This window comes from Brachypodium distachyon, chromosome 1 (assembly GCF_000005505.3).
Source record: "Brachypodium distachyon strain Bd21 chromosome 1, Brachypodium_distachyon_v3.0, whole genome shotgun sequence".
In the NCBI taxonomy this organism is placed as follows: Eukaryota; Viridiplantae; Streptophyta; class Magnoliopsida; order Poales; family Poaceae; genus Brachypodium; species Brachypodium distachyon.
This window is the reverse complement of record NC_016131.3, coordinates 6320622-6342405: the sequence shown is the minus strand read 5'-3', so window position 1 is coordinate 6342405 and position 21784 is coordinate 6320622. Positions and strand designations below refer to the sequence as shown.

At 45.3% G+C, this 21784-nt stretch overlaps 4 protein-coding genes across 15 annotated transcripts; 1 reads left to right on the top strand and 3 right to left on the bottom strand.

Annotated features, from left to right (window-relative positions):
- Nucleotides 1-856: 856 nt before the first annotated feature.
- LOC100831591 lies at nt 857-9969 on the bottom strand. Its single transcript, XM_014897486.2, has 10 exons — nt 9381-9969; nt 5637-5901; nt 4168-5078; nt 3598-4021; nt 3333-3514; nt 3080-3236; nt 2772-2999; nt 2323-2670; nt 1762-1863; nt 857-1667 (listed from the first exon to the last, which is right to left on the bottom strand). Exons 1-10 carry the CDS (start codon nt 9836-9838, stop codon nt 1437-1439), a joined length of 3306 nt encoding a protein of 1101 aa, XP_014752972.1. The 5' UTR covers nt 9839-9969; the 3' UTR covers nt 857-1436.
- A 2507-nt stretch (nt 9970-12476) lies between these two features.
- Nucleotides 12477-15676, bottom strand: LOC100827622 (protein WHAT'S THIS FACTOR 1 homolog). Of its 12 annotated transcripts, none has more exons than XM_024456466.1 (3): nt 13751-15676; nt 12890-13003; nt 12477-12765 (listed from the first exon to the last, which is right to left on the bottom strand). In XM_024456466.1, the coding sequence occupies exon 1, from the start codon at nt 15540-15542 to the stop codon at nt 14370-14372; it is 1173 nt and encodes a 390-aa protein (XP_024312234.1). In that variant the 5' UTR covers nt 15543-15676; the 3' UTR covers nt 12477-12765; nt 12890-13003; nt 13751-14369. The 12 variants fall into 12 exon arrangements, with proteins under 12 accessions (XP_024312234.1, XP_024312233.1, XP_024312235.1 ...); XM_024456465.1 differs by having other exon boundaries at nt 13767-15676; XM_024456467.1 differs by having other exon boundaries at nt 12477-13052; nt 13767-13889; nt 14221-15676.
- Nucleotides 15677-15722: 46 nt separating this feature from the next.
- On the top strand, nt 15723-18731 carry LOC100831287 (general transcription factor 3C polypeptide 3). The gene has a single exon (XM_003559389.4). The coding sequence runs from the start codon at nt 15896-15898 to the stop codon at nt 18599-18601; it is 2706 nt and encodes a 901-aa protein (XP_003559437.1). The 5' UTR covers nt 15723-15895; the 3' UTR covers nt 18602-18731.
- Nucleotides 18732-18917: 186 nt separating this feature from the next.
- On the bottom strand, nt 18918-21344 carry LOC100823007 (stem-specific protein TSJT1). The gene is made up of 4 exons (XM_003559726.4): nt 21027-21344; nt 19698-19938; nt 19471-19591; nt 18918-19378 (listed from the first exon to the last, which is right to left on the bottom strand). Exons 1-4 carry the CDS (start codon nt 21236-21238, stop codon nt 19191-19193), a joined length of 762 nt encoding a protein of 253 aa, XP_003559774.1. The 5' UTR covers nt 21239-21344; the 3' UTR covers nt 18918-19190.
- Nucleotides 21345-21784: the final 440 nt, after the last annotated feature.

Sequence of the window (21784 nt, the reverse complement as noted above, 5' to 3'; positions counted from 1 at the left end):
GGCGGTCGGTCAAGATTGGGCTCGTGGATCACCGCGGGCTTGTCGCTGACCAACAACACCCGTGGACTGGACTGGAGTCTGGAGAGGATCCGAGACGGGAAGGCAGCTAGCGCGGCAGTCGATCGGGCCAATCAGCCCAAAGTCAGAGCTCAGCGCTTCCGTTCCGAGCGCACACATGGGAGGCACGCCTTGTCGTGGCGCGCCGGGCTGGGCCTGGGCGTGGTCCCCGGCTTCTACCACCCCTCGACAGCCTCGCTTAACCTATAGTAGTGCTCTGCGCCAATCTTGTCTTGACCCGCGGACAGTTCGGCCTCGAGAAGGCGAAAAACGCCATTTTTGACGAGGAGCTAGCAGGCTTGATATCACTAGTATATCAGTAGAGTAGATTTACTGATGCGGTCCATGCAGATGCAGCGTTGTTGCCTGGTCAAGGGGTTAGTTAAACAAGTGAGGTTTGCTAGTTAAATAGGGGGCAGACTAATGGCAGTAAATAAAAAGCCTATTTGCTGGATCTTGGGAGTTTGTAAAACAGTCCGGAGGAATACTTGGGTGACTTGTCATTATAACACTTGTCCACCACATCATTTACTTACAGTGCTTTCTTATTTCGCTTCGTTTCGAGAACTGCGAATCGTAGCGTTCCTTCATTCGTGCTGCGTGTAGGGAAAATGCTCGGTTGACTTCTACCGAACGTGATCTTCGCACGTCCAAAATGGATGAACTACGTATAGTTTCACTGTACCATATCTAAATTCAGCCTGCGTCTGCGAGTACCGCAAAGAAAGTTAGTCACAGATTGCAGTTGTGAATGGCTATTCAGCCCGTCTTGTATGCACTGTATGTAATACATACGTCGTTCCACGGACAACAATTGTAGTAGGGCAATGAGAGAACACGCAGCCTCGCCGACATATTGTATCCGTGTGTTACACTGTTACATAACTCATTGTCCCAGGGGGGTTACATGGATCACAGCTGGACCGAAAATTGTACATACAGACCCAAATGGATAACTTAGACGCCACTGATTAACTTATAAATAATGGAAAATTGGAAAAATTAAATAAAGAACAAAATTACATGATACACACATGATGAGATGAAGACTGCTACAGCAGGTGAACCGCAAAACTGAATCAGGAGGATCTTCAGAGACATATATTTGCCACCATCTTGGTCCTACTTCTCGCGTCCTGACACCCTGCCTTTGCTCTCACCCCGGATCAGCATCAGTAAAATGTAGACGTTACAACTTCGAAACAGCCAAACTGGCTAGATCTGGTGACCTGCTATAACCGTCCAGAATCTGTCCCGACTTCGAAACAGCCAAACTGGCTAGATCTGGTGACCTGCTATAACCGTCCAGAATCTGTCCTGACCTGTGCCGGTCTGGCAGGCTGTCTCACCATCAGATTTCTGATTCAGAATCCTCAGGTTCAGCTCAGATCATAGCATGTCGGTAAGGAGCAAAGCAAATTGTAAATCTGCTCAGCTTTGGGGCGCCTTGATGCAATTCCCCTGGTGCACTTGTAGAAGAGATCAATTAGAAGTCTTAGTTTCTCGGCATGAGCATCACAAGTGATCCCCAAATTCAGCCTTGTAATTGGCTCGTCCATTGTCCAGAAAGCTTCTAATTCTCGAGTCAGCCTGGGCCTTTGTTTCTTCCTCTGATGAGAGAAAATTCAGATGATGGTTATAAGTTTATTTGGAACGACTAGCAACTACAAAAATAACAACCTGCTTCTCATGTAGAGGCCTTACCTTTATGAGATCATATATTTGTGAATCTGGTAGTCCCTGGTAGGGTATATGAAGTGTAAGCATCTCCAATATAAAACATCCAAATGACCAGATATCCACTTCCTGCATCAGAGAAATATTTACTCGCATTAATAGCGCCTTATTTGGACGTATTAGTTGGTGGTGGGGGTAGATATTTGACTAACATACTCTAGTAGGTAGCTAGGGGCCTATCTGTTGGTGCTAACATAGATTATGCTTTCAAGTGCATCTTAATATACTAAATCCAAGTGGCTTCACACTAGAACCAATATGCATACATGACACACACATTACCAACCACACAGGATGGCTTCTGTGGTCACTAGTCAGAGTAATGTTTGGTGACAGGAGTTGCTCCCCGTGCATAAAGGAAGTAGAAATGTGCAAGATTCAATAATGCAAGCAATAAGAAAATTAATGTTCCATCAAACACATGACAAGAACTATTAGATATTTATCTAATGGCTTCGTCAGCTGGGTGTTCAGACTATTCAACTTGTATCGAGAAAGAAACTGCACGGTGTGCAAATAAATGCTTACCAGCCCATATTGGATCTTTTCGTGCATGGCCTGAACAACTTCTGGAGCCATCCAACATGGTGTCCCGACACAAACATTGGGTGGATATGTGCCAAGGTGAGCTATACAGCATGTATGGGACAATGAATGCAAAGGAATGGATCTGTCAAAATCAGAGAGTTTGACTACCGGTGCGCCATGACCCTTCGAATCCAGATCAACCAAAACATTCTCGCTTTTTATATCCCGGTGAATAACTAGCTTCCTGTGCAGCTCCAACAATGCACACGCAACTTCTCGAGCAATGTAAAATGCCAGGTCAATAGGTACATGCTTCTCGCCATTTTTCAGTAGTTTTGCCAAGAAGGCCTAATTTGGAAATAAGCAGGTACAATTATTAACAAGAACATATAAACAACAAAGGCGTTTAACACATACAAGAAAGGTATCGACATGACAAATGAATTTACCTTCAGAGAACCTCCTTTCACATACTCCATTAAAATTATAGACTGCATTATTCTGTACTCTTTATCACTATCATTCTGAACCCATTTAGAAGAAAGTTGGTGACCATATATATCCACTATGGATCTGTGTTTCCTCAGAGCATTCAGCATTCGCACTTCCCCAAGAAGTTTGTATTCAAAGTTTTTAACTTCATCATTAGAAGCACTACGGGTATCTAAGTACCGTATCTGCATTTGACATCAATGTCAAGTTAATACATGAAATAAAGTAAAAGGCACCAAGGAAATTAAACAGAATAAACAAAAACCTTAGCTGCAGCATCAACGGCCCCAATTTTGCAGTGATATACAGCACTAGAAGCTGTAGCTTCAATTTCTTTGCATAGTGAGACAGAAGGGAAGGAGGACCGAGGTGTGTAGCTTTCATCATCAAGGGCAAGGTGAAGTCGACTGAGGGGAACATACCTGAAACCACATGTAGATAATTGGTAATCAATTTTGCAGGGCATCGGGGGGAGGTTAGAGATCATTAAGCTATGTTTACGATCACAAGGAGCTAACCTGCAAAAGTACTCTGGATCTGTCTCTTCCTTTATGTTGGTGGGGTAACATGCATCAACAATCATCCTTACCCAGATGTTCCCTTGTCTAACAGGGACAACATTCCAAGCATGAGGTGTGTAGTCAAGATGCCCCCTCACAAGCTCACAAGGAATTGGAGGATCCGCCCGGTCACACAAGTACTGCAATAGATATGGTTGTAATGTCAAAGTCTCAAAGGGCAGAGAGAATAAGCATTAGGATAAGAGAAGAACAAGCGAATTACCTTCATTAGGACAGCTCGGTGCCTACAAACACCAAACTGCAGCGCCCCTATGGGTACAATGCCTGAATTTCTCCTTTCCTTGATAATACGTATTGATTTATCGCAAAGTCCAGTAAAATCAAAGTGCCCCATAGGAGTATTGATCTGCTTTGATGATTCATTGCTGTAACACATGTTTCCAGCAGAGCAAGTACAAATGAAAGGCTGTTCCTTCCTCAAGCTAACAATAGCTCTCCGTGTTATCCTAAGAGAAGCACTTCGGTCACAGCCTCCAAAGCAGTCAGAGACAAATAAAGCAAGAACTGATGCCCTTAGTAGGTCCTGACCGGCATCTTCATCTGTTTCAGAAAAAACTGGTCTCTTCAAACTAGATAACAGTAGTTGTGCTGAAGAAGCAATCGCATCCAATTCTTCATCTTTTTCCCTGAGTAAAAACAAATAGATGGTTAGGCAGAATGCAACTAACATATCCCATCTTTACTCGTAAATAGACCAATCATAAAGATCATACAACATATACACAATACCAACCACCAAACTATGGATAGGAATGTGCACTAAGCCACTAACCTGTCCAAAAGAATAACCTCACGCGCATATAGCCCAAGACTCCGTTCATACTCCTCTAATGGCATGAAGGGCATATCTCTTCCTGCATCATAAAAGCCATCTGGTAGATGGTCATCTATGCTGCAAAATGATTCGACACTGTACTTATAGGATAACTTTGAGCATTCATCAATGGGTCTCGGGCATTTGCTGGGTTTAGGATTGTTGTCCATGTCGGGATGCCGTTTAGATTTCGATGTAAACTTAGATGTCTCTGAAGGGTTCTCTTCAACAACATGAACAACTTTGCAGGTTGATGAAGCAGTATCCTCTAGCTCATTTTCAATATTATGGATGCTGCTCCTGCTCAAACAAGCAGGGTCAGTGACTATACCAGAACCGTTGTCATGGTGGTCCTGGAGCATCATGCCAGTGTCTTTTATAAGCCCATCTGAGTCATAATCAACTATACAAGACAGGTCTTCAGAACTTGTTTCTTTCAACAAATCCTGTACTGAAGTGTCTTCAGCAATGCCTTTCATCACTGGCTTGTTTTCAATATCATGCAAACTCGAAAGGCATTCATCTTCAGTCATGTTCACAGCCATTTCTTCAACATCATTTTCGCTGAGCTTGCTCCTGCTTGAGTCTAAGCGCTCCTGACGAGCTTGCTGTTGCAGGCAATCCCGTCGCTTCCAACCCTTCTTCATTTTCTGTGTGGCGTGAGCTTTTAAATTTGGGGAAGTTTCTGTATGTGAGCATGAGAGCGCACCATTGCAAGCACAACTCGCAGTTCCAGGTTCTGCTGAACTACTAACGCTTGAAATACCTAGATATTGTAGCCTGTCACGCTTCACAGCATTTTCTCCATTTTCCCTCATGTCGCAGCATATCCATGAGGGGACGATTAAAGTATGGGAAATCCTATTAAACTTGAGAAACAAAAGAACTGTCAGCATTTAATACTTCAATTTCTAAGGACCAAAAAACATAAAGACATGAGGAAATATCCACAATACAACCTCTGATAGCATCCATGTGAAAATGAGTAAGTCCTAAGAAAAACACAAATTAATGGCCAACATTTTTGTACATAACCCAACCCTCCCACAACATTTACCCTACAAGTATTTTCTGGTTGCAGGCACAGTCCTGCCATTACATTTTAACTAAATTTAAAAGAATTATATCAAAAGACTAGAAAAGGGATGTTATCACATGTTGAAACCATTGTAATACTTTTCCTCAAACGTGGTCACTCGTCTCTCTCGAAGTATGTTGTTGATCACATTCGGACAAAATATTGAACGTTTGGTTCCAAAAGTGCATGAATGCCATAGAATGAGCGCCAAATGGACAAATAACAAATATAAACTGAGACCTGGAAGATCAGAACTAACACATGCAAAAAAGAATACAATGTCAACAGGACCAGAACATAGCAAATAACTAGGAACAGGTTTAAAGCAAAACTTCTGATCAAAATATACCTGAAGATTAAGATACTGCAGTGTAAGCATAGAAACGAGTTTAACTGATCCAAGGGAAGTCAATCTGTTGTTTGATAAGTCAAGGCTTTCAAGACATCTCAAAGAGGAAATTCCTGATGGTAAATCTACCAACTTATTATTAGTCACTTTGAGAAATTTCAGGGCACCCAACTCAGTTATACAGTTAGGTAAGTTCTTCAGCTTGTTGAAAGACAGATCAAGTTCTTGGAGCTTCCTGAGGGAGCCAATCTCAGGGGGGAGGAACCTATGAGTAGTTAAAACGGAATGTTAAATCAGAACTTATTTCCTGCAAAGGAGCAAGTGGAAAATAAAGAACTCAATGTAGCATAAAAAAGTAATCATTGCCAGAAATATCAAATACTCCCTCCATCCGGTATTAAGTGTTGTAACTTTGTCTACACACTAAAACGTGTCTAGATACATGCGTATCTAGACAAAGTTACAACACTTAATACCGGACGTAGGGAGTATCACACAACTTCACACGGAATTGGTTTAACTCTCAAAACTAACACTTTGTGGAACTGGATGGTATGCAGCAAGCCACATATCATCACGTATGTTACCTAATATGTACTCCCTCCATCCCATAATTATTGTCGTGGTTTTAGTTCAAATTATGGAACGGAGGGAGTATTTACCAAGATACAGAAGTCGATAATTATTTCTAACAGTCTATATCAACTATCAAGGATACCCAACTGCTGTGAACCTAAGGTGCTCCCTCCATTCCACAATACAACGTGTATAGATTTTTCTCATTTGTTCCGCAACACACCTCATTTTTCTCTTGGTATCCGCATCCGGCCCATAACTACTCGCATCCATTTATTACTAACCCAATATGAGTGGTCAGGCACTAGAAACGAGAGCTGCCTTGGTCCAAGTGCACAAATCTATATGAGGTGTATTTTGGAATAGAGGGAGTAGTAAGTAATACTCCCTCCATCCCAAAAAAGAGGCCATTTAGTCTTTATAGTTTTTCCCCATATAATATATTGTTTTAGGTTTGATTAAATGCTTGCATGCAAACACTCGTTTATCAGACTCTAAAGGTGATTAATACTGCAAGCTCTAGTCATTAAAGCGTGATTTTTGCGAGGAACACAGCCTGGCATGTGCAGCTTCTGGCCATCAAGCACACATGCATGCATGAATACATGGCCATGTAGTGGACAGAGCTTGCGCAGCAAAACACGCAGCCCAAAAACGGCACACGTGCTGGACTCGTGGCGCCATGGGATTAATGGCAATTCAATCAGTTTGCACACGCGGATGGGTCCTTGGTATTCGGGGTAATTTTAAAATGACCTGTAAACTGGGAAGGAAGGAGTACCAATTTGAGATGGGAGTTAAAAGTAACAGAGGCAATAGAACCAAGCTTACAAACTAGATTTCTGGTACGTCTTAAAACAATAGAACCAATCAGTTTATAGACAGTTCGTACATGAACAATGGAATGTGATCAAAAGTGGGGTTGACATAGTGCAGTAATTTATTTCATCACTTCCTTTGGTGTTTCCTGTGGCAAGAAGGAAATAAGGAGGAACACATAGAATAATTCAGCACCAGGACGGACAACAAGCATTGGAAGTGGAACTAAGTAGTGGCAACAGGAGAAGTTTTTGCGTAAACAGCAGATGCGCAATACTCCCCTCCTTTTCAGTTTATAAGGCACACGCATATTCCTAGATCATCAATTTGACCAACGGAATAAAATGAGGCAGTACAAAGGCTTGGGGATGGTGAATTACTTGATGATGTCAACATGTATAGTGTCGACAGAATTGGGTTCTAACTTCTAACAAATAGCAAAACTGGGAAATCTGCATATGATAATTCGACTTCAGATTAGATCTTTCAAAACTCGAGTGTACTTCAACTTTGTTGTGTGCGTTGTAGAGTAAAACACTTCTCTAGAAAAAGGATGGTCCAAAGGTTTTCCCGTTATACCCTTGGGTTGCACATGCCAGGCAGTTGAATGGTGTCTGATGCTCTGATGCACAAAGAACATATTCCGATATTCGAAAGCCTACCAATGATATATATAGGAAACTTATGGAATTTTTTAGTATGTACCTGGGTAGCACTAGATCAAATTCTGATTATTTTTATGCAAATATGAGACCAAAGTCAAACAAAGATCGTGATGAATGCTGGATATCAACTTTCCATCTTTACTGATACTCCCCTTTTATCATCTCCTACAGACAAGACATATTTAATCTTTAATGAACATAAGATGATTGTTTTTGTTGTTGTGTTATTACTGAATAAGTGGATAAAACTATTTAACCAAGTACTCCCTCCGATCCTAAATTGTTGTCGAAATATTACATGTATTTAGACGCTTTTTAAGAATAGATACATCCATATTTGGGCAAATTTGAGTCAAGAATTTAGGATCAGAGGGAGTAACTACTTAATTTACTAGCTAAATAACTCTGCCTTGCTACAAGCAAAGAAAAATATATAGCAAATCACAAATCACATTACATCATTGTCATCGGCAAAGCCTGCTCCACACCTTGGCTACAATTTGCCACTTGTCAATGTGCCATCTAGACTGGCCTCCCACGTCCCACCCCACATTCAGTCATGTCATCTCCATGTTCGCTAGAGGTTTTTAGGGTGTGGTTTATGGGAGCTTCGTTTCTAAAGTTTTTAGCAACAGGAAGAGGGTGGGAGGCATGGATGACTTGCATCTCAACAACTCCTGTTCATAAGATAGTAATAATCGTTTGCTAATCAGATATCAAATAGGCATTAAGATGTGTATATGTATATTTTATATGACATCAGTCTGTTTTCATAAAACAGTTACACCAACGCCATTGTGTTTGTATCGCATGGCACTTAATATAGGTGTAGCCTAATAGGCCGTGGAACATCAATATTTTCACTCCAGAAACTGGAAAGTTCACCATATAGTTACAGCTAAATTTAGACCACAAAATTGAACATTGAACATTTAGTCATCATTTAGTCAGCATTCAAGTGTTTGAACATTGAACAGATGCACCAACCATGAGATCAGCATTTTCAGTGTTAAGACAAACTCAGTTAGCTGTAATAACCAAAAGTACACTACATAACCAAGTTGACGAATGCCTGACCAGTAACGACTGCCGAAATAGAAATTCACAACAGCTAATCAATTTCAACAACGGTATGCACCTACCAACTAAATTACAGAGACAGTCAGCATTGTTGGCATAGTGAAAGAGGCTAGAGTGCGAGTTTAAAAGTAGCCCAAATACTGTATTAACAGTTTAATACATTGCAAAAGCATTATGATTTCCACAAGCTATTAGGCAGTGGGCAAGAAAATACTCGACAAAACCAGAATTTATTGTAACCAGATGCATTCCACTAAAGCTTTGTTATGAACATCAATTTCTGCTTGAACCACAATACTCCCTCCGATCCATATTACTTGTCTCAAATTTGTCCAAATATGGTGTATCTATGTTTAAAAAGCGTTTAGATACATGTATATTTTGACAAGTAATATCGGTCGGAGGGAGTACTGAAATTAGCAAAGAATTCCGCTAGAAATTCCGCAAGAAAGAGCCCGTAGTGAAGCTGAAAATTACAGAGGAAACCAGTAGCATTACGTGATTAGACAGGAGAACACTAATCTAACCACAACCATTTGACACACTGGTTAAATTAACACCAGGTAAGCAGTCAGCGGCAACTAAGCTAGTGGTCTGTGCATACCTAATGGAGAAGTGGCAAATGGCGAGCTTGGTGAGGCACTTGAGCCCGGCGATCTCGGCCAGTATGGAGCACGCGGACGGTCTGGGCGGCACCATGGACAGCTCAAGCTCCCTAAGCGCCCGCATCCGGCGGAGCACCGCGCCAGATACCCTGGGCGCGGACACCTTGACCTGGAGGCTCTCGAGCGCGTCCAGCTCCCCGGCCTCCGGGGGCAGCACCTCCACATCGTTGCCGAAGAATTTGAGCGCCCTGAGGCCCCCGCGGCGGCACTCGCCGATGGAGCGCGGGACGAGGTTGTACGTGTTGCGGTAGATGAAAATCTCGCCGCCGCGGAGGGCCGCGGGCGGCGGGGAGAAGGGGGCGAGGTCCCACGTGTTGCCGGCGATGTCGTCGGCGGCGGCGGCGGATCCGCGGGCCGGAAGGTCACCGGCGTCCGGGTCCAGCACGGCGGGGGCCATGGGCGCGCCACCGGAAGCGCCGTGTCTCCGGCGGCCGCGGGGGTTTTGGTGCGGCGGAGCCTAGGGTTTCGTACGGGCGAGGAGGGAGTGTGAAGAGGAAGAAGAGGAGGGAGAGAGAAAGGGGGAGATGGCCGGTGGGAATTACTATTAACTTAAGCTAAATTTTGGATTTGATTTTGGATTTGGTTTTGACCGTGAAGCTGAAAGGGAGGAAAGGGAGGAGTGCGGGTGCGGCGTGTTGGTGGGGACGTGGACTCCGGGAAGACGAAGTTGGTGCGGTCGGGCTGGGATAGATAGGCCCGTGGGCTTACACGGCGCCACAAATCCTAGCCCATTAGACCTGTTTGAGCAGAGTTTTTCGGTTCTTTTGAGTATTTTCAGAGGAAAAACTTCCTATAGAAAATAATCCCAATAATCCTTTATAGATCAAAGTCAAACCTGAATATGGATCATGTGGTCTGTCATGCATGCATGTCATCCTTGTACAGTTGTACATTGACATCGCTGTTAGGCCAGACCAGAGTTTCCTTTTCTTTTCTTTTTTGCTCAAAGCATGCAAAAACAACGGTACAACTCTGAATTTGTACATTGTCCCAGCGCTCCACGCTTCTCTCTTTGTTCTTGGGTCCACTGTCGCGTCTACTATTTTTTTTTATCTGTATGTGAGTTGTTTCGGGCTGCACACAGCACATTTTTGTCTGTTAATTTGGTCTTAGACTTCAATTTTTTGGTGCAGAAAACGAGCTACCTCTACCATTAGTTATGCTGATGTGTACGGATTAGATCTTCTTTCGTCGCCGCTTCAAATTAAACCCATCGGAGCCTTATGCTCCGAGTACCGTATGATTTGGCAGGCTTCTTGAATGGCTCAGTGACACGAAAAGGCCCAATTTGATCGGCAGTTTCCATATGATCTATACTCTACCAGGCTCCTTCAATGAGACAATAACACGAACCACTGAAGGCCAAATTTGAACCGTGATTGGTTTTATGAGAACATTTAACCTGGGAAACGCTGGTGTGAATGTGATGCATACCGGCACCGCAATCCAAATAAATGACCTATAATTTCGTCAAACAAACGACACCATTACTGAGTAAGCCTCCCATATCAATCAAGCGTCAACATGAACAAGGGGAACCTGCATCGATCGCTTGTTCTGGATGACGGCCGGACCACTGTACATGTGCCGCTTGAATCGGGTGCCATGAGGCACAAATGCAGGACGGCTACTTCATGAATCGTGAAACATACTTCATGAGTACTGCATAATGAACGCACCATATCTATCTATGCGAATGGTTAGCACATAACCATTTCGCTTTGGAAACGTTAACACACGATTGGTCAGGCAGGGCGCGCGATTAGTTCATACGATCACTGAGAGCACGAATATATATTCGATGACTTCATTTCCACGATCCACGGTTCCCATTACAATGAAGCAAACGATCGACCAGGACTTAGACAGACTGCTGCTTGACAATGCGCTAGTACATTATTAAGACGCCTGTGCATAAACATGCTGCACGGCCGAAGATTACTGATGAGCAGCCTGCCTGACAACTAGTACTAACCGGCTACTTCTTGCCTCCGTTGCCGTGGAGGCCCTGGAAGTAGCCCTGCGGGTTGGACTCGAACCCGGGGCGGGAGATGTGGCTGGCGCCGCCGCTTCCGGGCGCCTTCATCATGGCGTCGCCCCCAGCGCCGGTGCCCGACGGCTTCCCAGCACCTCCGTCGCCGCCTGCCTTCGCTGCACCTGCTCCGCCAGCTGCTTTTCCACCGCCGCCATTGCCGTCCATGTCTCTCGAGTCTCGCCTTGGTTGGTCGGTGTAAGGAGAGGCTGTTCTTGCTTGGAGTGTGAGGCTGGACTCTGGAGTAGTGTGGCGTAGACACGAGTGCCGTCCTGCTCGTTTTATAGAGGAAAATTCTGGGGTGACGCTCGCCGGGGAAGCTGGAACAATCAAAGCTGGCTGCTCGCGTTGGCCAGTGTCCCGTTGAATTGGATTCCCAGCACGCCGATGCATGTAGTCTGTTGATACACACACCCAGGAAGCCAGGAAGGAAGATTTACTCCGGCCAAACTCCCAAGAGCTCATGCGTATCCGTGAGAGTTTTAAGCCTGCGTTAACTGCCACGAACCGATATATCCGTTCGACTGTGAGTCCGTGACTCGTTGCTCACGAAAATGCTTCACATACGACGTTTCACGTACGATATCTGTACGACGTCTGCTTCGTTCCTTCGCTATTCTCTGCCAGAAACTAACGATTCAGTGAAGCTATACTTCTCAAGTTGCTATACACAAGTTCTACAATATTCCAACAGTACTAGGTATGAAGCTTGTCTAGAATGCAGTGTTAGCTTGTGCAATTTCCTCCTAAACCGGTGAACAAGGTTGAGCGCATCTGCAATTCTCATATAAATGATGGTCAGTTGGTACCCTTCTTGAAGGACAAATTGAATAGTGAAGCCTTACAGCAAGATTTTTTTTTTCGGGCTCTTCTCCTTAGCAGTTTATAAACACATATCCTTTAGAGTCATGAATGAAGTAGACGAAGCCAGTGGCATTTACGGCAAATTCAGCTTACTCTCTCAATCCAAGAGTTTGAGGAACAACAAATATGGATCTTACTATGGGGCAATGGTTTTTATTCATCTCAAAAGTAATATCGGCATTGCTTTGACAATGTAAGAACTGAACAAAAAAATGAAGTGGATCTGGAACTGTAAATGTCTCCCTAAGCTGAATGTCTAGCTTGGCTAATGTTACAATACAGACTAAACACTAAAGCCACAATGAGTCGGAGGCACTGCAACTAGAGTAGGTTATCAGTGCAGTACACATAGCTTAGGCAGGTAATGTCCCCCATGATGAATGAAAACAAACAGAAAATCCCAAAATGCAAACGGCCAACAGAAGCACCTAATTGGAGATAATTAAGAAATTCAAAATTAGCAATGAAAAAATTGGGCCACCTACTAAGGAAATTTCCAAAGTAGCAAATCCTATCAAACTCAAATTTACATTGAAAAGTCTCCCCCAAAACCTTGAAAGAGCTGCAATGACATATTTCCATTGCTTCAATCCAGGGTCACGTGACTCATGACCTCATATCACTTGCTGTTGCTCGTGGATTGCGATCGACATGACCAAAACGAAGCTGCGAAGTGATGCCATATGAGAATTCTGCATGAGATTTTCGGAACAATCTGGCAGAATAAGCCAGAAGGATTAATGAAAAGCGAAACCTGTAAACACGATACTAACATACGACATCAAGATTCAAGTCCAAGAAGCAAGAGAAAGCCCTCAAAATAACAAAAAAAATGCTACACAGGAATCTACTTTGGGGGAATACTTGTGAAAACTTGGCATAAGTACTGCATCACTAAACTTTATAAATACCAAAGGGATCAAAGATACTCGGGCACCAGACTCTGCAGATCACAATCCACCTTGGTTCTCAAGTTGTTTAACCCCATTCATGTGTCCTTGTCTACTGATTTAGTTACTTCACTTCCATTTATGTAATTTGATACTCAGAACATTGAGCAGGCTGTAACTGCATTTGCAAACCCACAGCATGTGACATAGAAATATACCGCTCAATTTGCAATGATATTTCGCTAGCCCGCTACTCAGCGCCAAACTGGCATAAGTAAGTAAGTGCTTACATAAGGACAAAAAGTCATCTCAGTATAATTTAAATGATTGAACGAAAATATGTTATTTCAGTATTTCACCAAAATGACTAGACAAAACAAGCACAACCTTTTGAAAGTTTTGCCATCTACAGAAATTCACAACTGAAATGCCTAAATGAAAACAAGAGAGTTCAACTATAACAAATTGTCCGACAAAAACATAAAAAACAGGGGAGAAAAGGATTAATCCAGGAAAATTGTACCTTAAATCATGCTCACCTAAGTTTCATTTCTTGATGAAGACATTTGCTTTAGAAAACACACTCCACAAGAAGGGTACAATTCTTATTTCTCATTTGCAGCTATTCAATTGCAACATTTGCTCCTTGGGGGCATAGTTCTCTGTGGTCATACAACACCAGTCTGCATTATAATTTCACATGCAAGTAATGTAGATTATAATTTCATATGCAAGTAATGTAGATCTTACAATCCTTATCACAAGCATCATTAGTTGATTTCATCAGTATGTTTGGCTTCCTTCAGTTTTTCCGTTAGAGGTATCCATATGTAATTGGTACAATTTAAAATCCACCAAAAAAAATTCAAACTATATGGCTGGTGGCATTATTCCAATTCTTCGACCCCGCACCCTTCGAACAAACACTAACAGGTCAGCAATTCGATTATGTATGTGTGAACAACAGCAGCAACCACCTGAATCATTTCTCACCTGCATTTAGATCATAGATGCCTCTGCCTCATGCCTTCATAGAAACACCACTCTTATTGCATCAATTAGTAACTGATTTTGTGCATAGTGAGATATCGACAAACATTGCAACCATGGATATGAGGAGCCTCAACAATTACATAAACCGATCAACGATTGTCATCACCAAACAAAACCTTGTAAAACCTCCTTCTCTCCTCCCTCTTCTCTGCACTATCCAAACGTGCCATTGCCTCATCCTCCAGCTCATCTTCCTCCTTCTGTACATCCACCTCACCATTCCTCCTTTTCTTCTCCAAATTCGCAGCACGTCGCCTCTGGTTATACTCGTGCAGCCCCTCCTGCATCAGCTCCCCGAGTCTATCCTTCGCCGCCACCAATGGATCCTTCACCCTCAGCTCGGACCCCACGTAACCCTCACGGAGCACCACCGTGTGGATCTTGTAGCGATTCGACACATAGAAGAGGCACGAATGCCGGTGCAACATCCTGGTGGTGTCCTCCGGCAGCCCAAACTCCCATCTGAAATGCTCTAGCTTCACAACCGAAATCTTTTTCCACAATGTGAGCGAAAGAAGCTCGTGAACCACCGCCATGGCGCGCTTCTCGGCATCAGTGTCATTGCCGGGCACTGCCCACTCCTCCGAGTAGGGCGAAATGTAAGGCGTGGAATTGAAGTCCTCCATCTTGTCGTGCGACTTGGCCCAAGACGGGGGCAACGAGCAGGTGAAACGCGGGGGGGAGTTGCTCGCGGACGCAGCGGCCTCGACGGCAGATACCGCGAGGGAGGGGACCCACCGTAGCAGCTCCAGCTCGGCGGCGTTGCGACGGTGAGGGTACGGGTTGGCGAGGCGGAAGAGATCGGTGTGGGCTGGGAGGACGCGGAGGAGGTAGTCGTCCGGGAGGCCGAGCGGGCCGCGCAGCGCGGCGAGCTTGGAGACCTGGAGGCGGCGCCCGCGGGCGAGCATGAGCACCCGCGCGAGGCGGTCGGCCATGGCCGGCTCGGACGCAACCACGGCGGCCTCCTCGGCCTCGACGAGCTCCGCCATCCGCTTGGTGAAGCCGAAGCAGAGCTCCCCGCCGCTGCCCGGCGCGCCTTCGCTGCTAAAGTGCTCGAAGCAGGAGGGATACTTGCGGAGCCAGTTGGCGGCGCGGCCGAGGAGGTCGAGCGTCTTGAAGCGGGACTGCAGGAGGCGGACGGGGGCGGAGCGGGACGGGAAGCGGAGGAGCAGGCGCTTGATTTGGTTGTTCACGATCCAGCGCCGGTTGCGGCGGAGGGCCTCCTCCAGAGCCGGGTCCTTCGGAGACGACCATCGCGCCATGCGCCCTTCAGCGCCGGCGGCGGTGGCGACGACGGCAGCGGCAGCGTGCGTGAAGAAGTGTTTGTGGGTACCCGGCAAGTCTTTGGGCCAAGGCGGCCCAAGTCCGTGACAGTCTGTGTTGTGTTTAAGCCCAGTACCTGTTGGGGATCTTCACGGACCCCTCTCCAAATTCCAGCGCCGCCGGCTGCTGCGCGACCACCGCCTTCCGGAAGCCCTCCCGTCCGGCCTCCGCCACCCCGCTTGGCGTCGGCTCTCGCTATCACCCCCCCACAGGAGCTCCTCCTTCCGCGGCTTTGAATCGAAAACCACCACTCCCCTCCTGAGGGCCCTTCTCCCTCCGTCCGTATCCAGCAATGCAAGCGTCGGAGGAGGAAGGTCACGCGAGGGCGGAGGAGGCCTACGAGCAGGAGGACGTGGACGGGGAGGAGTACGAAGAGGATGAGGAGGAATACGAGTTCGGCGACGCCGCCGTCGCGACGCAGTGCGTGGAGATGGCGGCTGGTGACAGCGTCATCCCCACTATCCGGGACTTCGAGGCCATGGAAGCGCTGTTGGGCAAGCGCAAGGCCGTCACCGGGGAGCAGCCGCAGTTGGATGCATCTCCGAAGAGGAGAAAGCACGGTGAGCTCTCGGAAGCAGAATCAGCCAACCTGTTTGACCAGCTGATGGAAGGGTTTGGCCTTCGGCGGAAACGAAGGTCCAAAAATGGCAAGAAAAGGGGGAGAACCAAAGGAAGAAGGAACAAGTGCAGTCCGGAAGTTATCAAGAAACTGGGTGATGCTACTTTGCTCTTCACGGAGAACAGATTCAAGGAGGCAATTCCTATACTGCACGAGATTGTGCGGATTGCGCCGAATTTCCCGAATTCGTATAATCTACTCGGTAGCATTTATAAGGAGAATGGTGAAATTGACAAGGCCATAAACTTTGTGATGCTTGCTGCTTATGTCTCCCCAAAGGATGTATCTCTGTGGAAGAAACTCATTGACTTGGCACTGAAAAAAGAAGATGCTGCTCTAGCAAGACACTGTGCTCTAAAAGCAATGAGGGCAGATCCAGAAGATGTAGGGCTCAAGTTTGATTGCGCGAATATATATCGAGCCCTTCACGACTATCAGAAAGCTGCGGAGATATATGAGCAGATAGTCAGGATTTATCCGTCCAACATTGTCGCGCGTAAAGCAGCAGCACAGATGTACAGAGACTCTTCTCAAATTGATAAAGCTATTAGTTTGTTGGAGGATTTTGTCGATGCTCGAACTACAAAAATCGACTGGAATCTTCTAGATTTACTGATATCCCTTTATCTGAGAAATAATTCCCATGGTGAAGCACTGAGGCAGATTGAGAAGGCACACCAAGTGTTGGGATCTCAACACAAATTACCAGTAAATTTGCAGGCAAAAGAATTAATTTGCCAAGCTTATCTTGGAGACATGAAACATGCTGAGATGTTCCTTCAGGAAGTGTGTTTGGAGCGTTCGAAAGAGAGCACTGATTTGGTTAAGGAAGTTGCTAGCACTCTTGAAAATATGGGCCAATACGAGTATGCAATAAAATTTTATTTGATGATTGAAGATGTTGCTGTTCAGAATGATGGTAGTCCAGATGTGGATCTTGCTCGATGTTACATGGTCATTGGGGAGAAAAGAAAAGCTATCCCATACTTTGAGAAAGCCTTAGAAAGAATGAAGGACAATGTCGATGTACGGATAACCTTGTGTTCTCTTCTTGTTGATGAGGGAAAGAGTACTGAAGCTATCGATTTGCTTAAACCTCCTAAAAATTCAGAGTCCTTGTCTGCTAATATCCCAGACAAGCAGAAACCATGGTGGCTTGATGGGAAAGTAAAGATGAAGCTTGCCAAACTTTATTACAACAATGGCAAGCTGGAGGACTTTGTGGAAACCATTTTTCTTCCCGTTCTTGAGACACTGGATATCGAGTATGCTAATCGAAAGGTCAAACCAACAAAAAAGCTTCCAGATGATGTTCTGCGTGAAAGAGCTAAAGTGCTGGGTGAAGAGCGTCCGGACAGCATAATTCAAGGTTGTAGGCCTATAGCCTCACCTGCAGAGGTACTGAAGGCAAACAGAGCAAAGAAAACACTAGAGAAAAGGGCAGCGTCAAATGAAGATACCGTAAAAGATGATACACGGAGAGCAAAGCAAATACCTCCTCTTCCTGGTCTACTGGCAGATGTGGAGAACCATCAGCTTGTGTTAGATCTATGTCGAACATTGACTTCGCTTCAACGATACTGGGATGCACTGCAAATTATCAACCGTACTCTTAGACTTGGAAATGATGCACTCGCTGATGACAATAAAGAGGAACTTCGATCCTTGGGCGCTGAAATAGCATATAGAGCTCCAGATCCCCGGCCTGGCTTTGATTATCTCCGTTATGTGGTTCAGCAGCACCCGGATTCCCTCTCTGCGTGGAACTCCTATTACAAAGTAACATCAAGAACAGAAGATAAGATTTCGCGGATTTCGCGCCATCTTAAGTTTCTTCTTAAGACAAAAAAAGACAACCCCAAATGTGTGCCTCCTATAATCATACATGGGCATCGATTTACTGCTAACAGTCAACATCAGTCTGCTGCTCAGGAGTATCTGGAAGCTTACAAGTTGGATCCGGAAAATCCTCTTATCAATCTCTGTGTTGGTTCGTCTTTGATCAGCTTAGCCCTTGGCTTCAGGCTTCAGAACAAGAACCAGTGCATTCTCCAAGCTTTCGCATTCCTCTTCAGATGCCTGCGCCTTGGTGGCAACCAACAGGAGGCCTTGTACAACATTGCCCGGGCATACCACCATATTGGCCTCAACACCTTGGCGGTCACCTACTATGAGAAGGTTTTAGCCATGGAGGTGAAAGATTGCCCCATACCGAAGCTTCCATTTGAGGAGGATTCAGATCCATGTGGGCAACAGGATCTCAGGCCGGGCTATTGTGACCTCCGAAGAGAAGCAGCGTTCAATTTGCATCTGATTTACAAGAAAAGCGGAGCAGCTGATCTGGCAAGAAGGATTCTCAAGACCTACTGTAGTATTTAGGAGTCGGAATTGTACCCTGCGCTTAGATACATGCTATTACCCCACTCTGTGTGGATGCTAGTACTATGCAACATTTCCATATGATGTAAAGGCAACTAATGTTATCATGGTGCTAAATTAAACTTTGCAATGGTTCTTCTTCCCAAAAATTTCACATGTGAAGAAGCAAATATACATGATTGTGAAAGAAAAATGGAAGTACAAATATATGCATACACTTGCAGAACGTAAGTACAGGAGAAAAAAATGGTGTTGGAAGATGTACAAATTACTACCAGCCATGCGATACAATACACAAACAGAACTCTAAATGGAATTACCGCACCAAATGAAGCCTTCACAAAACTTTATTTATCAAAACATATGTAGGAGAAGCATAATTCTGTGCCACCAGGTGGCAGCAGAGTCTTTGAGTATTAGTACACTTGGAAGTAGTACTGTATCAGTACTCATCAGACAATACATTTATTGAAACAGCATGAGTTCATGAAGTGATTGAAAATAAAACACTGTATCGTCTCGGTGATACCGTATCGGATCAGATTGGCAGTTTACAACAGGGGAATGGTAAAAATGGAAGCAAGTCGAATTAGAAGTGGTTGGACCAATCGGCGGCGCTGCCGACACGTGGGATCCCTGAGTCTTTCTTGGCCTCACTGTCGACCTTGAACGTGGAGCCGCACATCTGGCCCTGGCTGTCCACCCGTGGCACAGCCTTCAGCTCGTTCAACGGGTGCTCGAAGCTCTGCAGCCCTCCAGAGGTGGTGTAGAAGCAGCCTGATGATCAATGTATCATGGTGTCAGCTGAACTCTGGAGGTGGAACAATGAAAGGAGATGACGTATGGCAACAGTTTTCTTTGTAATGTACCTTTGGGGAACGGCGCGAATGAGTTCCCGCAGCCTGCCTTGAGAAGCTCAGTGTCGTCTGAGAACACAAGGTGGTCCTCGGAGTCGACACCCCAGAAGAAAGGGATGCTACCATCAGCATCCTGGATTCAAGCATTGCAACTCAAAAGTCAAAACCACAGTTCACTAGAGGGGAAAAATGCATCATTGAGAAGAGAGATGATTGCACTGAGTGTACAATTTACTCACAGCAGCGACGAAGGTGGATTTCGACAGGGTGTCGTACAAGATGAAAGCGAACCTTCCGCTGAGATCTCTCACGACTTGGCTGGCAGGGAGAGGGCCCCTGTCCCGGAGGGTTCTGTAGGCCTCTATCAGGATGGTAACCTCATTTGCTGTCTTGCTCAGACCATAGTGCTGCTTCAGGTTGCCAATGTTCTCAACATGCCCTTGGAACAGGCAAAATATGTCATTCACAGAACCAAACATCCTGTGTAGGATCACAAACACAGAGTCAGGTGAATAATTCAGGTAGCTGGATAGAGGAGTAATTATCAGGATCCATAATTATGTGTCACGACATCGGGTTTAGCCAAGACTCATAGCAAATCTCAGCTCCTCACAAGAATTCATTGTTGGTCACAGAAAAGCATCGAGTTTCAACTTTGGACAACCACAACAGCTCAGCTGACCATGATTGTTTAACACACAGCATTCATAAGTACTTGCAACCTAGACCTAGACGTAAGCTGCTAAAGCAAAATTTCAGTACATGCGACCACCCTATACCTTCCGTCTAACTGAAATTATATGTTTAAACTGGTTCCCTAGCCCTAGGTACCAGTAAACCCAGTTAAGATTAAACAAATGTACTAATAGGTTCCCTGGTTTACTAGCGTGCACAAATGATCAAATAAAGTTATCTTGTAACCATGAATAAAATGCATCAAACAAACGAAGGAAACTATCTCAGTTAAGCGATGCCTAAATTCTGACAGGATCTGAAAACACGAAATGATGAGTAAATCAACAATCCATTATAACAATCAAAACCGCACCGGCCCATAACTTCTATTGCAGATCTGAGCAGTTAGATCGAAGAGCTCCCAGTCAACGCCGTAGCCTAGAAAAGCTTGAGACAACACTACATAACGCACGAAACTAACACCCGACCAACACATGGCAACATCTAAACACAAACTGCACATACATCCATTTCCTGCTTACCAACAGAGATAACAACCAAAATTTGAGCAAAAACCTAGTTTCCCCAACAATCGCCATTAATGCAAAGCGCCAAGAGGCCAGTGCGCTGCCGAAAACGACATCTCTACATGTCCCCAACAAACCAAAAGATGGGATTAGATCTCCGCATGCTCCAACTGGAACCTCCAAAATCTCGCGGCCCAACCTCAGCGAAGCGATCGCAGACGCGCCACCGAATCTCGCGCCGAGAAGCGATAAACACCACGCTTTTCTTGCATCACGCGAACGCATTACAAGCATCGGCTTACTAGTAATAGTAACTATACTGTATTGAGCAGATAGATGCTAAGCTAGCCGAGAACAGAGCAGCACCTGGGGACGAGGGGGTTCTTGTTGGCCGAGGAGTAGGCCAAGGCACCGGCGGATCCCAGGCTGACGGTGACCGCGCCGTCGTTGGCAGCGGCGAAGCCCTTCATCAGCGCCCCCGCGCCGCCGCCGCCGCCGCTGCCTCCTCCTCCGGCCGCCGGCGGGCTGCGGAGGCCCTCCGGGCACTTGGCCACCGTCTGATCGAACACCGCCAGCATCTCGCCGTCGACCGTGTGATGCGACCTCTCTCCGATCTCTCCTCTCTTTCCGTGCTGCTGTCCTTGTCTACTTTGTCAGCGTGCTGCTGTGACACGGCAACGCTGAATGCCACAAGTCAAGCGGATATAGGGGAGTTTTTCGCTTCCCGTTTTGCCCTCTGGTCGGTTGGTAGGATTTTTTCTTTTTCTCAAAGGCTTTTCTGTTTAAACTGGGATGTTTTTTCTGTGGTTGCCGATGGCTTTATCTAGTGCTGCACGGGCATAAAACCTAAGAAAGTGTCTTATTCATTTTTTTCAGGAATATATACTCCGGTATTTGTTGTAGAATAAATAGATATAGTCCCTCTGATACATATTAATTGTCAAAATATTACGTGTATCTAGACGCTTTTTAGTCATAAATACATCCACATTTAGACAAATTTGAGACAATTAATATGGATCGGAGGAGTAATTGTTTTCCGGGCAGTTTGGTCAATCCGGTGGCTAAACAGCCGCGTAGTTCTTATCCGTTTTTGCTTCATTATCGCAGCATGCGTTGACGTG

What these genes read in the sequence shown, in the direction of transcription:
- LOC100831591 (XM_014897486.2), bottom strand. Translation starts at nt 9,838, where the DNA reads ATGGCCCCCGCCGTGCTGGACCCGGACGCCGGTGACCTTCCGGCCCGC. An exon ending in ACCGAGCTGTCCTAATGAAG is followed by an intron (nt 3,515 to 3,597) that starts GTAATTCGCTTG and finishes TATCTATTGCAG; the next exon opens with TACTTGTGTGACCGGGCGGA. An exon ending in GATCCAGAGTACTTTTGCAG is followed by an intron (nt 3,237 to 3,332) that starts GTTAGCTCCTTG and finishes ATGTGGTTTCAG; the next exon opens with GTATGTTCCCCTCAGTCGAC.
- LOC100827622 (XM_024456462.1), bottom strand. Translation starts at nt 15,542, where the DNA reads ATGGCGCGATGGTCGTCTCCGAAGGACCCGGCTCTGGAGGAGGCCCTC.
- LOC100831287 (XM_003559389.4), top strand. Translation starts at nt 15,896, where the DNA reads ATGCAAGCGTCGGAGGAGGAAGGTCACGCGAGGGCGGAGGAGGCCTAC.
- LOC100823007 (XM_003559726.4), bottom strand. Translation starts at nt 21,238, where the DNA reads ATGCTGGCGGTGTTCGATCAGACGGTGGCCAAGTGCCCGGAGGGCCTC. An exon ending in AAGAACCCCCTCGTCCCCAG is followed by an intron (nt 19,939 to 21,026) that starts GTGCTGCTCTGT and finishes GATCCTACACAG; the next exon opens with GATGTTTGGTTCTGTGAATG. An exon ending in AATCCACCTTCGTCGCTGCT is followed by an intron (nt 19,592 to 19,697) that starts GTGAGTAAATTG and finishes GCTTGAATCCAG; the next exon opens with GATGCTGATGGTAGCATCCC.